This window comes from Podarcis gaigeae (genome assembly GCF_964106915.1).
Source record: "Podarcis gaigeae genome assembly, chromosome: 8".
In the NCBI taxonomy this organism is placed as follows: domain Eukaryota; kingdom Metazoa; phylum Chordata; class Lepidosauria; order Squamata; family Lacertidae; genus Podarcis; species Podarcis gaigeae.
Genome location: NC_139684.1, coordinates 12,544,988 through 12,559,201, shown reverse-complemented (window position 1 = coordinate 12,559,201; position 14,214 = coordinate 12,544,988). Strand labels below are relative to the sequence as shown.

Here is a 14,214-nt window from a genome sequence, read left to right as displayed (position 1 = left end):
TTTCCCAAGATGATCTAAGTGAGACGTGGGGAACCTTCAGACCTGTGGATATTGCAGAGCCACAACTCACATCATTCATTGGTCATGTTTGTGGGGTTGGTTGGGAATTGCAGTACCACATCACCCAGAAGACCAAAGGTTCCCCAACCCTGATCTAAATTATTGTCTTCTCAGACAGGATACCCTGATCTATTTTACACACAGTCTGAGGACACTGGCAGCTACCAAAGTTCACCAGTCCACCTCCTCTCTCACCTTTCTGTTTTTAAACGCTCATGAAGCTTTCCCTCTGCCTGCGTTTTACTGTCTCCAGCTTTCCCTTGCTTTATCTAGCCCAAGCGGGCAGGCACAGCTAGCAGCCACCAGCCACCAAAAGCCATCATAGAACCAGCAGTGGCTGTGAATTGTACAAAATCCTTGCCTTGTTTTGTTTTGTTTTAATCAAATATCCTTTATTAGGCATAGCAAACCACACATTATCAAACAGACACCATATACAAATTGTGCAATATACAAGCTCAGCATAACAAGGTTTGTCCCAATCAGATCTTTAACTCCAGAGAAAATCAATTTGCATAAATAATACAATACAACACTACCACATCACTGATCAATTAAGAACCACTAAATCTCTTTATAATGGCCCAGTCTTTCTACATGGACAACACTCAAAAATTCAGCCACTATTAAAGTAATTTGATCATTCCTGTCCGAAAGCAGGTCCTGAACTGTTGGTAGCATAGAAATCAGTGTATTGAGTTGTAAGGCCTCTAATAATTGTCTTCTGGCATAAATACCAAAATCACAAGAAAAGAAAATATGCTCCAAAGTATCAGGTTCCTGTTTACTACATTTGTTGAGACGCTCTGATTCTGGGAGAGCTAAATATCTTCCTCTCACTATCAACATATTAAATCTGGCTAACATAAACAGCCTGCACAATTCATGATTCTTCACATTTGTCATGTATCCCTTTTGAAAATCTCTACACAAAGGGAGATTTGCTTCAAAGTGCCTTGCTTCAAACTGCCGGTCAGGGCCAACAACACTGAGCTGGGTGGAGTGCTGACTCAGAAAAAGACCATCTGAAAACCTTCCTGCTTTGTCCTAACCTGATCTCCCACTGATCCCTGATTTCATTGCTCCCCTAAACGCTGCCACCCCAACCAATTTTTAAAGCCCTTGATTTCTGGCTGCAAGACTAGATAGGTTCATGACATGCCGGGATCTGAGGATTCAGAACCAGGAATGATTCTCCTATCTGTTTCCCCCCCAAAAGGAGCAGAAAAGAAAAAGTAAATCCATGCTGGGATAACAGAGACAGGTTCTGTTGACCCGGGAAAGGGTTCTGTGGTTCAACATCCCCACCCAGCTTAAGAAAGTAGCTGGAGGGAGGTTTGATTCAGCACCTTGGAGAGAAGCCAAGGGCCTGGATCACATCAGTTCATTCTAGGAGGAAGCTTACAGTATTATTTTCTGGTTCCCAGCAAAGCGAGCTTGCAGGGAAGCTGTCGCACAAAAATGCAAACCGTTCCGCCAAGGTCAAACCACTTTCAAAGAAAAGGACACTCTGGGCGCAAATTGATGCATCGGAACAGTGCTTTTCACAAACTTTCCTGCCATAGGGGAACTTTTTAAAAAAAATTTACTCAGTACTACTCCTGCTCAGAATTTGACCCCAGCCACATTCACACCATATAATAATAATGATCATTTTTATTTTATACCCCACCCATCTGGCTGGGTTCCCCCAGCCGCTCTGGGCGGCTTACAACATATAAAACAGAACAAAACATCAAACATTAAAAAACAAGATATCCTATACATGCAACAAACAAACCAACAAATCAATAAAAAACCAATAACAACAATAATAATCATAATCGGTTTACAGTTATACCCAAAACAAAAAAAATTCCTTCCAGTAGCACCTTAAAGACCAACTAAGTTAGTTCTTGGTATGAGCTTTCGTGTGCATGCACACTTCTTCAGATACACACGAAAGCTCATACCAAGAACTAACTTAGTTGGTCTTTAAGGTGCTACTGGAAGGAATTTTTTTTGTTTTGACTATGGCAGACCAACACGGCTATATGTAACTGGAGTTATACCCAAATTAAAGTAAACGCCGACCCAAGCTAAATGGGGGGGGGGAATGGGGGGGGAAACAAGGATGATATGTTTCTGGATAATATGTTTTGTTTTAATTTTGAATAAAAAAGGTTTTATGTGTGTGTGTGTGTGTGTGTGTGAGAGAGAGAGAGAGAGAGAGAGAGAGAGAGAGAGAGAGAGAGAGAGAAATTGGGGAGGGGGCAGAAACATTGCCAGCCCACATTAAGAATAAAAATAAAAATCCATCCATCCATCCTAACTTAAGCATTCATCCAAGCCAACAAGAGGCCTTCTAAGAATTCAAGGGCACAGTCCAAGCAGATGGGAGGGGGGACTCTCAAGGGTGATAGAGAGCAGAGTTAGTGTGGGGGTGGCTGGGAGGAGTTCTGAGGGCCAGATCCGTGATACCTAGAGGGCCACATAAGCCCTGCCTTATACCCGTCTTGCTTTTGTGGCTCTGGGATGGGTCTGGCTTGCTTCCCCTTGGGATTTTCTCCCCATAGCAAAACGATAGTTCATCTCTCTGTTCTTTCGCTTGGAAGACAGGGTGGAGCAGTGGTTAGAGGGCTGGGCCAGGACCTGGGAGAGTGGGGTTCAAATCCCTGCCCTGGGGTGAATTCATGCCAGCTACCGCCTCCCAGGCTACCCTACCTTGCAGGGCAGTTGTTGTGAGGATAAAATGGGGAGGGGGAGAAGTGTGTATGCCGACTGGAACTCTTGGGAAGAAAACGGTGGGATATAATGAATAAGAACAATGATAAAAAAGAACTTCTCTCGTTTGACTGAGTCTGTACTCAGGACTGTGAATGGAATCTGAAATGAAAAGACTTTGGGGAGGTCTGCTTTTTTTGCTATGTTACGATACATCAGTAAAAGTGAAAAAGAAGGAACTAAGGTTCAGTTTAGATATCTGACCCACAGGCTAGCTGCCCCATCTGGGCCAAAGGTCACAATGCCCAGGTAAGCTTAATTTTATTGATTGACTTATTTCATAAAATTTATATACTGCTTGATTGTTGTTGGGTTTTTTTAAACACAAAGTGGTTGACAAAAAAAGAATAAAGACTAAAGAACAGATTAAAAACTCACATCAACTTCCTAAATACCTGGGCAGGCTTGTCTAAAATGAAAGAAATGTTGTTGTTTTTTTCATTTAGCAGGTACAGCCAAGAGTGCAGCAAAGGTAACTGCCTGACGTCAAGTGGCGGGTAGTTCCAAAGTGCCGCCGCTCTCAAAGATGGAGTTCTTGCAAATGTCTGACTCTTCTCAATGCCAATATTAAGCCCCGAATGGAACAAAGCCACTTGGAAAGGAAGCAAAGCGAGGACTGAGCTGATACCTTCATTACTCCATATATAGGAATGGCCCTTGAGGGAAAGTCCAGGGCTGGGGTGTCATCAGATTCCCTCTCACCCTGCAAAAAACCCAGCTTCTTGCTTTTGCTATACAAGGCGATTTCCCCAAGGTGCATTTCTGGGGATATTTTGAGGGTCCTCTCTGCTCAGATCTGGGAAATGTTTGAAAGTTGAGGGGGGGGGAGGTAAAAGAAATTCCAACGAGGGATGGGGTTTGTAATCTCCGAGGCCAGTATCAGCCGAGAGGGCAGGCGGCATGAAATCACCGGCTTGTGACTCCTGCATGTTAGGAGATCAGCTGCCCAGTGACACCTAATAAAGGGAATCTTCTCTGAAAGGAGCTGCATTCCGGCGAGGGGGCTGGAATGCGCCCCAGATAGTCCCACCGATAACTCAAGGAAGCACAGCTCGGCTCAAAGGGTATATAAGGCCGGCTGGGGAGAAGCAGGCAGCACAGGACACAACAGAGCAGGGACGAAGCGAAGCCAGAGATCTCTCGAAAAGGACATCGTCTCCAGGGCGAGAAAGCCAAACGCACCTTCTCAAAGCATGGACACCCAGGGCTCAACCACAATCACCTTCGTCTTGCTGTTCCTCCTCTGCTTCCAGCACCCCATGGCCCATCCCATCGACAGCCTCAGCCCCGCCAAGGAGCTAGCCAGCATGGAGGTAAGGAACCCAGAGGGGCAGGTTTGGAGAGACTCAGTCCTTTGTTGTTTAGTTGTTTAGTCCAGTGTTTCCCAACCTTGTGCCTCCAGATGTTTTTGGCCTACAACTCCCATCATCCCTGACCACTGGTCTTGCTAGCTAGGGATGATGGGAGTTGTAGGCCAAAAACATCTGGAGGCACAAGGTTGGGAAACACTGCTTTAGTCGTTTAGTCGTGTCCGACTCTTCGTGATCCCATGGACCAGAGCACGCCAGGCACTCCTGTCTTCCACTGCCTGCTGCAGTTTGGTCAGACTCATGCTGGTAGCCTCGAGAACACTATCCCACCATCTCGTCCTCTGTCGTCCCCTTCTCCTTGTGCCCTCCATCTTTCCCAACATCAGGGTCTTTTCCAAGGAGTCTTCTCTTCTCATGAGGTGGCCAAAGTACTGGAGCCTCAGCTTCAGGATCTGTCCTTCCAGTGAGCACTCAGGGCTGATTTCCTTCAGAATGGAGAGGTTTGATCTTCTTGCAGTCCATGGGACTCTCAAGAGTCTCCTCCAGCACCAGAATTCAAAAACATCAATTCTTCAGCGATCAGCCTTCTTTATGGTCCAGCTCTCACTTCCATACATCACTACTGGGAAAACCATAGCTTTAACTATACGAACCTTTGTTGGCAAGGTGATGTCTCTGCTTTTTAAGATGCTGCCTAGGTTTCTCTAAGGAACCCAGAGGGGCAGGTTTTGGGAGACTCAGTCCTAGGATTTTACTATTCCAGGATGGGCTCTCCCCTCCTCAGGGAGAAATTCACGGAAGGCCCACCTTCCATGTTTAGAGGCAGTCTACCTCAGAGTCGGAGGGTGCTGGGGGTAATTGACAGGGAAGTGATGCCAGCCGGTCGCTGTTGAGAATGAAATACTGGGTTGTTGCTCACATGAGAATGCATTACTTTAGGGAGAACCACTTTGCAAAACCACCACCACTTGCTTCTACTAGGGAAAATTCACATCAACTGATTTTTCACAAGGACTTAAAAAAAATTCAATAGGTTTTTATTAAAACACAAAAATCAATTAAAGCACAAAAATTAAAACAGACTCGTCCCAGAAAAACAGGAGTGAAATACCAAAGGAAGGGAGGAAAGGGAGCTGAGATGTGTTAGAATATGTTAGAAATTACAAGTCTATTAAAATAAAATAAAAACCACACTTTTAATATGCATTTTAATAAAATTAAATAAAACTTCAAAAAATAAATAAATGGCAAATCAATATAGAGATGTAGAGGACCGGATCTAAGATTATTGTTGTGATTTTATTCTACCTTTTCCTCTAAGGAGCACATGGTCGCATACATTCATTCCCCCATAACAACCCTGTGAGGTAGGTTGGGCTGAGAGGCAGAGACTGGCTCAAGGTCACCAGAGTGAGTTTCATGGCCGGTGAGTGGAGGATTTGAACGCAGGCCCAATGCTCTAGCCACTGTACCTGTCGCTGTTGGGAATGAAATCCTGGGTTGTGCCTTTTGCCCTTCTTCCATTCTTAGCTATGGCTGGGCGGATAAGTCCTTCCTCGGTTGCAGAATGTTAGGATGGCAGTGAGTGTAGGCAACTTGTAAAAGAGAGGCAGCGTCACAGAGTGGTTACAGAGCTAGGACCTGGGAGACCAGGGTTCAAATCCCCACTTATCCATGCAGTTTGCTGGGTGACCTTGGGATCCGTCCCTGCCTCCCTGCTGAACCTAAAATTCTAGGATATAAATGCAACAAATAAATGATATAATTAATAAAGGATTCCAGGCTTCTGCCAGGGAGACAAGGCTTTTCCATGTTATGGAGGATCTAACTGGGATTTATTTATTTATCACCTGTTATTACATTCATAAGGGACGCAGGTGGCGCTGTGGGTTAAACCGGCTCCCTCGGCAATAAAGCGAGATGAGCGCTGCAACCCCAGAATTGGCCACGACTGGACCTAATGGTCAGGGGTCCCTTTACCTTTTATTACATTCATATTCCACCTCAAGGTGGCCTATGCTTTCGTCCCCTCCATCTCCCGTATCTCCCGTATTTTACCTTCACAACAACCCTGACATGTAGGAAGGGTCGGGGGGGGGGGAACTTGATCCCCTTTGCATTTTAGTGAGAAAACGACCCGGTTCACAATTCTCGACTGGATACACAAAACGAAACAGAAGAGACCTTTGAAACTCACACATCTCCCAATTTTGTCAACAAGTGTGTGCAAACGTGCTAAAATATGTGCTAAATATGTGCTAAAATACGCTTGTGCAAATGTGTCTATGCTGGTCAAAATTGCTTATAGAAATTTGCACGTATGGATTTTCTACTGCAGAGATGTGGAGTGACGAATTTCAGGACTGCGAAGACGACGAGCTGAAATGGACAGATTTATTTATTTGTTCTGTTTCGGTCCCACCTTTTTCCCAGAGGAGCTCAAGGTGGCAAACTTGCTTCTCCCCCCTCCTCATTTAATTCCCGCAACGACCCTGTGAGGTAGGCTAGGCTGAGAGGCAGGGAGTGGGCCCAACGTCAGCCAGTGAGCTTCCTGGCTGAGGGAGGATTTGAACTGGTCTCTCAGGCCCTAGCCAGAAAATCACTCTAACCACTCCAGCATCCTGGTTCTTGAATGATCAGGTGTCTTCCTTGTTAACTTCTTGAAGGCATCTGACTCACTGGCCTTGGTGCTGGGGAGTCTTACGCAGTTTAGGAGACCTGGAGCTCAGCAGCAAAATGCATGTTTCATATCTGTAAAATCACAAGCCCCAAAGAAAGAATTGTATTTGCAGAACGACAAGCCCGGTTACCAGGAACAGGCAGACGCCAGGAACAAAAGGCCTGGGACCTTCTGCATGCAAAGCACGTGCTCTACCACCGAAGTACGACCCTTCTCCCATTAAAAAGGCAGCATGGCCTAATGGTTAGGGTCTCAGACTAGGACCTCAGAGACCAGGGTTCAAATCCCGCTTGGCCATGAAGGTCATCTGAGGTGTCCTTAGGCCAGTCCCTGTCTCTTAGCTTAGCCTACCTCACAGGGTTGTTGAGGGGATTAAATGAGGACCATGTATGCCAACTCAAGCTCCTTGGAGGAAGAAGAAGGTGGGATGGGAACCTAACAAATAATGAAATAATAAAGGTAAAGGGACCCCTGACCATTAGGTCCAGTCGTGGCCAACTCTGGGGTTGCGGCGCTCATCTCGCTTTATTGGCCGAGGGAGCCGGCGTACAGCTTCTGGGTCATGTGGCCAGCATGACTAAGCCGCTTCTGGCGAACCACAGCAGCGCACGGTATCGCCGTTTACCTTCCCGCCAGAGTGGTACCTATTTATCTACTTGCACTTTGACATGCTTTTGAACTGCTAGGTTGGCAGGAGCTGGGATCGAACAATGGGAGCTCACCCTGCCAACCTTCTGATCGGCAAGTCCTAAGCTCTGTGGTTTAACCCACAGCGCCACCCGCGTCCCATAACGAAATAATAAAAGTAACTAAATAAGACTGTGGTGTTCAGGGTCTAAAATTACCTGTCTCAGTGGTTCCCTAAGTAGACAGTAGTGCCCCCTGGGGGGCAGTGGTGGGATTACTTAGGGGGCACTAATAGGCGAGGCAGTGGCAGGGGGTTGGTTGCAATGTGTCTCAAGAAACAATGGCGTACAACCATGAGCATGAAGCCAGACCCCTGGAGAATCACAGCACCTGTCAGACTTTGAAAAGCTGGATCAAATTCATCAATTGTGTCAAATTCATTGAACTAAAATGTCTAAACCAGATTCTGAACAGGTGTGCCATTAATTGTTCCTGCTTTGAATTTTATTGGGTTATTATATATGCCAACTGCTATTCTGAATAATTATTTTTATAGAGTAGGGCAGCAGGCACAGAGAATGAGTTTATGGAACCACGGGAATGGGGGGAGGCTGGAAAGGGTTGGGGACCGGTGAGCTAGCTGAACCCCTGAGAAAGGAAGGAAGAAAGAAAGAAAGAAAGAAAGAAAGAAAGAAAGAAAGAAAGAGATGTTCAGGCAGCAGAAAGGTTTGGAGGCAATGCAGAGGAACGAAAGAGGAACATTATATTCATTTTCCATTCAGGCCCTTCTGCAGCGGTTGGAGGAGAAAGTCTCCCTGATGGAAGATCTGCAGAACAACCCCAACCTAGAAGATCCTGAAAGCCAGAGGGAGGGACTGGCCGAGTTCCTGGATGATGGCAACAGCCAGCAAGTCGAGACCCCGGCCTATTCAGCCCCGTTCCTCTCCGACCGCAGCTCCCTGCTTAAGCGCATGCGGGGAATCCAGACAGCGAAGAGCTGTTTCGGGAGGAGACTGGACCGGATCGGGGAAGTGACTGCGATGGGATGCAGAGGTGAGCCCTCCCCACCCCACCCCCTTGTTATTGCCTGACCTAGAATAGAGCTTTCTGGGAGAATTACAGGAAAGCACACACCCCTCCAAGCTTATGATAACAGATGCATGCTTCGCTTTGGTCCACTGGCTAAACCTGCAAATCCTTCCCATCGATGCCCAGAACAGGGACTTATACAGAGTTGCGACAGGCAACTCCCTCTTTAGTGAGAGCTGCCTGTTGCAACTCTCCATGAGTCCCTGTTCTTAGCATCAAACGCTTCAGGGTGGATATCCTGCATCTTCAGAATTACCGGATGGTCTGGTGTTTCGCCAGAATCTGTTTCCCAGCTGCTTCCTCCCACTGATTAATCTAGGAGCAGTAATGGATCTCCCAAGTTCTGTTGCTTGGCTCACATACCTCTAATAAAAAAGGCAAGGAATAAATCTTACTGGGGTGTATGACTCTCAGGGTCCCTTCTAATCCTAGGATACTAAATCCTTTTCTTTTTTAACCTTTTGCTTCTAGGGTCGAGGAGGAATTAAGATTCGCTTTCCTGCCGTCAGCTCACGGCATCCGACCTTTTGACGACATGTGAATTTCTGAAGACGTGTGCTTTCCCCCAAAAGTCCTCTGGAATCATGCTTCCTGCTTATTTATTTCTTAATTTATTGATTTATTTATTTCTTTGACCTCTTGTATGTTTGTGTTTTCTTTTTTTTCTTTTCTTTTTTCTAAAACAAACAAACTTTCTTACTTTCGGCACAGAGATTGAAACAATAAAAATCAAACACATTTGCTCTTTTCCCCCCTGCTGTTGGATCTACTTATTCCTCATCCTCTTGCGTGTTCTTTCCTTTCAAACATGTATTTGTATAGCCACACCCATTCCCAGAACCAGCTTCTAGTTGTGTAATTTCAAAGCTCCTCCAGGACACAGAAGGCTGAAATGGAAGAAAATTCAGTGCTGGGCATGGAGAGCTGCAGGACATGCTAGATTTCATTTGCATTTAAAGGCAAACCTACCTAATTTACACTTTCTGAAACAATACATAAGGTAAAGGTAAGGTCAAGTACCGTTGGACAGTTAAGCCCAGTCAAAGATGACTATGGGGTTGCGCCGCTCCTCTCACTTTCAAACCGAGGGAGCTGGCGTTTGTCCACAGACAGATTTCCGGGTCATGTGGCCAGCAGGACTAAACCGCTTCTGGACACCGTGACGGAAGCCAGAATGCATGGAAACACTGTTTACCTTCCCGCCGGAGCGCTACCTATTTATCTACTTGCACTGGTGTGCTTTCAAACTGCTAGGTTGGCAGGAGCTGGGACAGAGCAACAGGTGCTCACCCTGTCATGGGGATTCGAACTGCTGACCTTCTGATAAGCAAACCCAAGAGGCTCAGTGGTTTAGATCAGGGGGCAGCAAACTTTTTCAGCAGGGGGCTGGTTCACTGTCCCTCAGACCTTTTGGGGAGCCGGACTATATTTTGGAAAAATAAATAAATGAACAAATTCCTATGCCCCACAAATAACCCAGAGATGCATTTTAAATTAAAAGCACATATTCTATTCATGAAAAACCCCAGGCAGGCCCCACAAATAACCCAGAGATGCATTTTAAATAAAAGCACACATTCTACTCATGTAAAAATACGCTGATTCCCGGACCGTCCACAGGCAGGGTTTAGAAGGCAATTGGGCCAGATCCGGCCCCCGGGCCTTAATTTGCCTACCCATGGTTTAGACCACAGCGCCAACCGAATCCCTACTTGAAACAATACATAAACAATAGCTGCCCAGGATGGCTGGGGAAACCCAGCCAGATGGGTGGGGTATAGATAAAGTATTATTATTATTATTATTATTATTATTATTATTATTATTATTATTACATGAAGCAAAACACAGGCCCCCTGCAATATCTGAAATGTGCACTTTACCCAATTTTGCAATGCAAGTCTACAGCCAAGCAATGCAAACAGAATTAAATTATATCCAGGTAAATTGTGCATAAAAATGCATATGTTTTGATGAAAGTAGCACATGACAATGCATTATTTTAGGGAGAACTGCTTTGCCAAAACAACAACTTGTGTGTATTCACATCAACTGATTTTCACAAGGATTATATAAAAAAAAATCAAATAGATTTTTATCAAAACACAAAAATCAAGCTTAGAACAGACTCGTCTCAGAAAAACAGGGGTGAGATACCAATGGAGAGGAGGAAAGGGACCTGAGATGTGTTAGAATATGTTAGAAACTACAAGTCTCTTTAAAAACACACCACACCATTAATACTCATTTTAATAAAATTAAATAAAACTTCAAAAAAATAAATAAATGGCAGATTGATATAGAGATGTGGAGGACTGAATCTAAGATTATTGTGATTAGAATTTATATTCTACCTTTTCCACTAAGGAGCACATGGTCGCATACATTCATTCCCCCACAACAACCCTGTGAGGTAGATTGGGCTGAGAGGCAGAGACTGGCCCAAGGTCACCAGAGTGAATTTCATGGCCGGTGAGTGGAGGATTTGAACGCAGGTCCAATGCTCTAGGCCCAGACGTAGGCAACCTAAGGCCCGTGGTCCAGATGCGGCTCAGTCACCTTCTCAATCCGGCCCACAGACAGTCCGGGAATCAGCATGTTTTTACATGAGTAGAATGTGCCCTTTTATTTAAAATGCATCTCTGGGTTATTTCTGGGGCATAGGAATTCATTCTGCCCCCCCAAAATATATATATATAGTCCGGCCCACCACATGGTCTGAGGGATGGTGGACCAGCCCACGGCTGAAAAAGGTTGCTGACCCCTGATCTAGCCACTGTACTGGGCTGGACTGGTTTAATGGAATAACGGAGAACCTGGAATTGACAGAGTATCCCAATGTGCAGAATTTCTGAAGGCTGCTCTTTTTACACATAGAATCATACAATTGAAGAGTTGTAAGGGGCCCTGTGAGTCATCTGGTCCATGATAAGTGGCTATTCAACCACTGCTTAAAAACCTCCAAGGAAAGAGAATCCATAATCTCCTGAGGGAGGTCCATGGACTCAGCAGACTGAAGGAGCAAATAGATGGGGGGGGGAACCATATTTCTTAATTCTATGACAATGTCCGCCGTGTCTCAATTCTCCAAAGGAACACCGACCCTGGGTGAATGCCGGAAAACCCATGGGCCCTTGCCCAGTGGCGTAGCGTGGGTTGTCAGCACCCGGGGCAAGGCAAGTAATTTGCGCCCTCTAACCCGTGGATTTGCGCCCCCTGACCCTAACCCCCAGATGTTGCGGCCAGTGCGGCCGGGCCCCCCTGCACCCCCCACACTACACCACTGGTCCCTGCCACTACTCAGCCAAGAGAGGAGGAGGCACCTGACTTTTGTAACGATGCAATAAAAATGAGAGAAGTACAAAAAAGCATAATAATAATAATAATAAATAATAATAATAATTTAGACAAAAGTGGAAAGGACCTAACAGAAGCAGAAGACATCAAGAAGAGGTAGCAAGAATACACAGAGGAATTATACCAGAAAGAAATGGATGTCTCGTATACCCCAGGTAGTGTGACTGATGACCTTGACCCAGACATCCTGGAGAGTGAAGTCAAATGGGCCTTAGAAAGCACTGCTAATAACAAGGCCAGTGGAAGTGATGATATTCCAGCTGAACTATTTAAAATTTTAAACGATGGTGCTGTTAAGGTGATACACTCAATATGCCAGCAAATTTGGAAAACTCAGCAGTGGCCAGAGGATTGGAGAAGATCAGTCTACATCCCAATCCCAAAGAAGGGCAGTGCCAAAGAATGCTCCAACTACCGCACAGTTGCACTCATTTCACATGCTAGCAAGGTTATGCTTAAAATTCTACAAGGAAGGCTCAAGCAGTATGTGGACCAAGAACTCCGAGAAGTGCAAGCTGGATTTCGAAGGGGCAGAGGAACCAGAGACCAAATTGCAAACATGCGCTGGATTATGGAGAAAGCTAGAGAGTTCCAGAAAGACATCTACTTCTGCTTCATTGACTGTGCAAAAGCCTTTGACTGTGTCGACCACGGCAAACTATGGCAGGTTCTTAAAGAAATGGGAGTGCCTGATCACCTCATCTGTCTCCTGAGAAATCTCTATGTGGGACAAGAAGCTACAGTTAGAACTGGATATGGAACAACTGATTGGTTCAAAATTGGGAAAGGAGTACGACAAGGCTGTATTTTGTCTCCCTGCTTATTTAACTTATATGCAGAATTCATCATGCAAAAGGCTGGGCTGGATGAATCCCTAGCCGGAATTAAGATTGCCGGAAGAAATATCAACAACCTCAGATATGCAGATTAAACCACCTTGATGGCAGAAAGTGAGGAGGAATTAAAGAACCTTTTAATGGGACTTCCGGGTTGGTGCGACTGGCTAATGGCGGATTCCCTCCGAGCTTCGGAGGGAATCGGCTTAGCAGGGGGTTGGGTCTTGCCGTGCCGGCGACACGGGGACCCTTAAAAACCACGGGCACGGAGCCCGTGGACATGGTGACTCGGCGGGCACCATAAGCGCCCTCCCGACTCGTGAAGGAGCCTTTTTAAAGGCTACGGATCGGGTGCCAGGGAGTGGCGTGGTGCTGTGAGTCCTCCGCTTCCCCTGCCGAGCGAAGCCGCAAGCCATTCTTCGGTCAACGCTGACTTCTTCCTATTAAATTTGGACTTAAAAGCAAGAACAACAACCCGTGAGTAATTTGAAAATTGGATTACAATATATTTGGCTTTGGATTTGGCACGAGCGGGGGAGCTGAAAAAAAGGAAGTCCGTCTCCCCCCTATTGTAAACAGCTCAAAGCAAGGACCTGTTAACTAAGGTCGCGGGAAGAGCTGCCAGGATTGGATAAAGATACAAATTCCACGGATTTAAAAGGACTAAGCTAATGTGCTGGAGGACTAGAGTTTACTTTATTTGAATTAAGTACCATTCTTCTCAAGCCCGGGAGTAACCTGAGTCAAGAGCCTGCTGAGGATTTATAGAAACCTTTGACAGCTGTCAAACTAGCTGTCAAAGTTGGAAGAATTGAAAGTTGAAACTTTAACCGGTTATATCGTTACAAAATATTGAAAACAAAGAAAGATTGTTACAAACAAATTTGACTTTTGGGTCGGAGGGGAAAAGAACATTAAGTAACCAGAATCCCTCTAGAGGGGATCCTTGGACATTACAAGAATGGAACTAAAACAGGGAATACAGGAAATACGTGCTGACTTGAAAAAGCTGATCTCTCTCGTGGGAAAGTTGTTAGAGATGAATGAGAAAGGCCTTGTTTTGTCTACGAACCCCTCAAACCCAAAGTTATCTGAAGATATACCAACTGAATTGGAAAAAGACTCGTTGCTCAAAACACAGGCAGCTGGACAAGAAAAAGAACCAAAGATTGAGGAGGAGGAGATATCTGCCAAGCAGGAGGAGCTGAAAGAAGGGACGGCTGAGATGATACAGAAGAGAAAAGAGAACTGGAGATCTGCTAAGAAGAACCTTAAATTGACCAAGGTGAAAGTCGGACTAGTTGGGACATATAGATTTTGGAAACAGTGTTGGAGCACCACGTGTAAACAAGTAGGATTCATTGGAAGAATCACGGTCAGCACCGAGAAAAAATATCTTCGATCCTGGGTGTTAAGCAAGAGAGACTTCCGAAGAAACCGGCTGAAAGGGACTGAGAGAGACTTGCGTGCCTTCGACGTAAGATCACCAGGC

At 45.5% G+C, this 14,214-nt stretch overlaps 1 protein-coding gene across 1 annotated transcript; it reads left to right on the top strand.

Moving 5' to 3' along the window:
* The first annotated feature begins 3,786 nt into the window (after nucleotides 1-3,786).
* On the top strand, nucleotides 3,787-9,279 carry LOC310849739 (natriuretic peptides A-like). The gene is made up of 3 exons (XM_083750387.1): nucleotides 3,787-4,136; nucleotides 8,223-8,493; nucleotides 9,001-9,279. The coding sequence occupies exons 1-3, from the start codon at nucleotides 4,017-4,019 to the stop codon at nucleotides 9,015-9,017; spliced, it is 408 nt and encodes a 135-aa protein (XP_083606513.1). The 5' UTR covers nucleotides 3,787-4,016; the 3' UTR covers nucleotides 9,018-9,279.
* Nucleotides 9,280-14,214: the final 4,935 nt, after the last annotated feature.

Bases quoted from the DNA above. Each gene is read 5' to 3' on its own strand.
- LOC310849739 (XM_083750387.1), top strand. From the start codon at position 4,017: ATGGACACCCAGGGCTCAACCACAATCACCTTCGTCTTGCTGTTCCTC. The intron at 4,137-8,222 runs GTAAGGAACCCA...TTTTCCATTCAG, and splicing joins AGGAGCTAGCCAGCATGGAG to GCCCTTCTGCAGCGGTTGGA.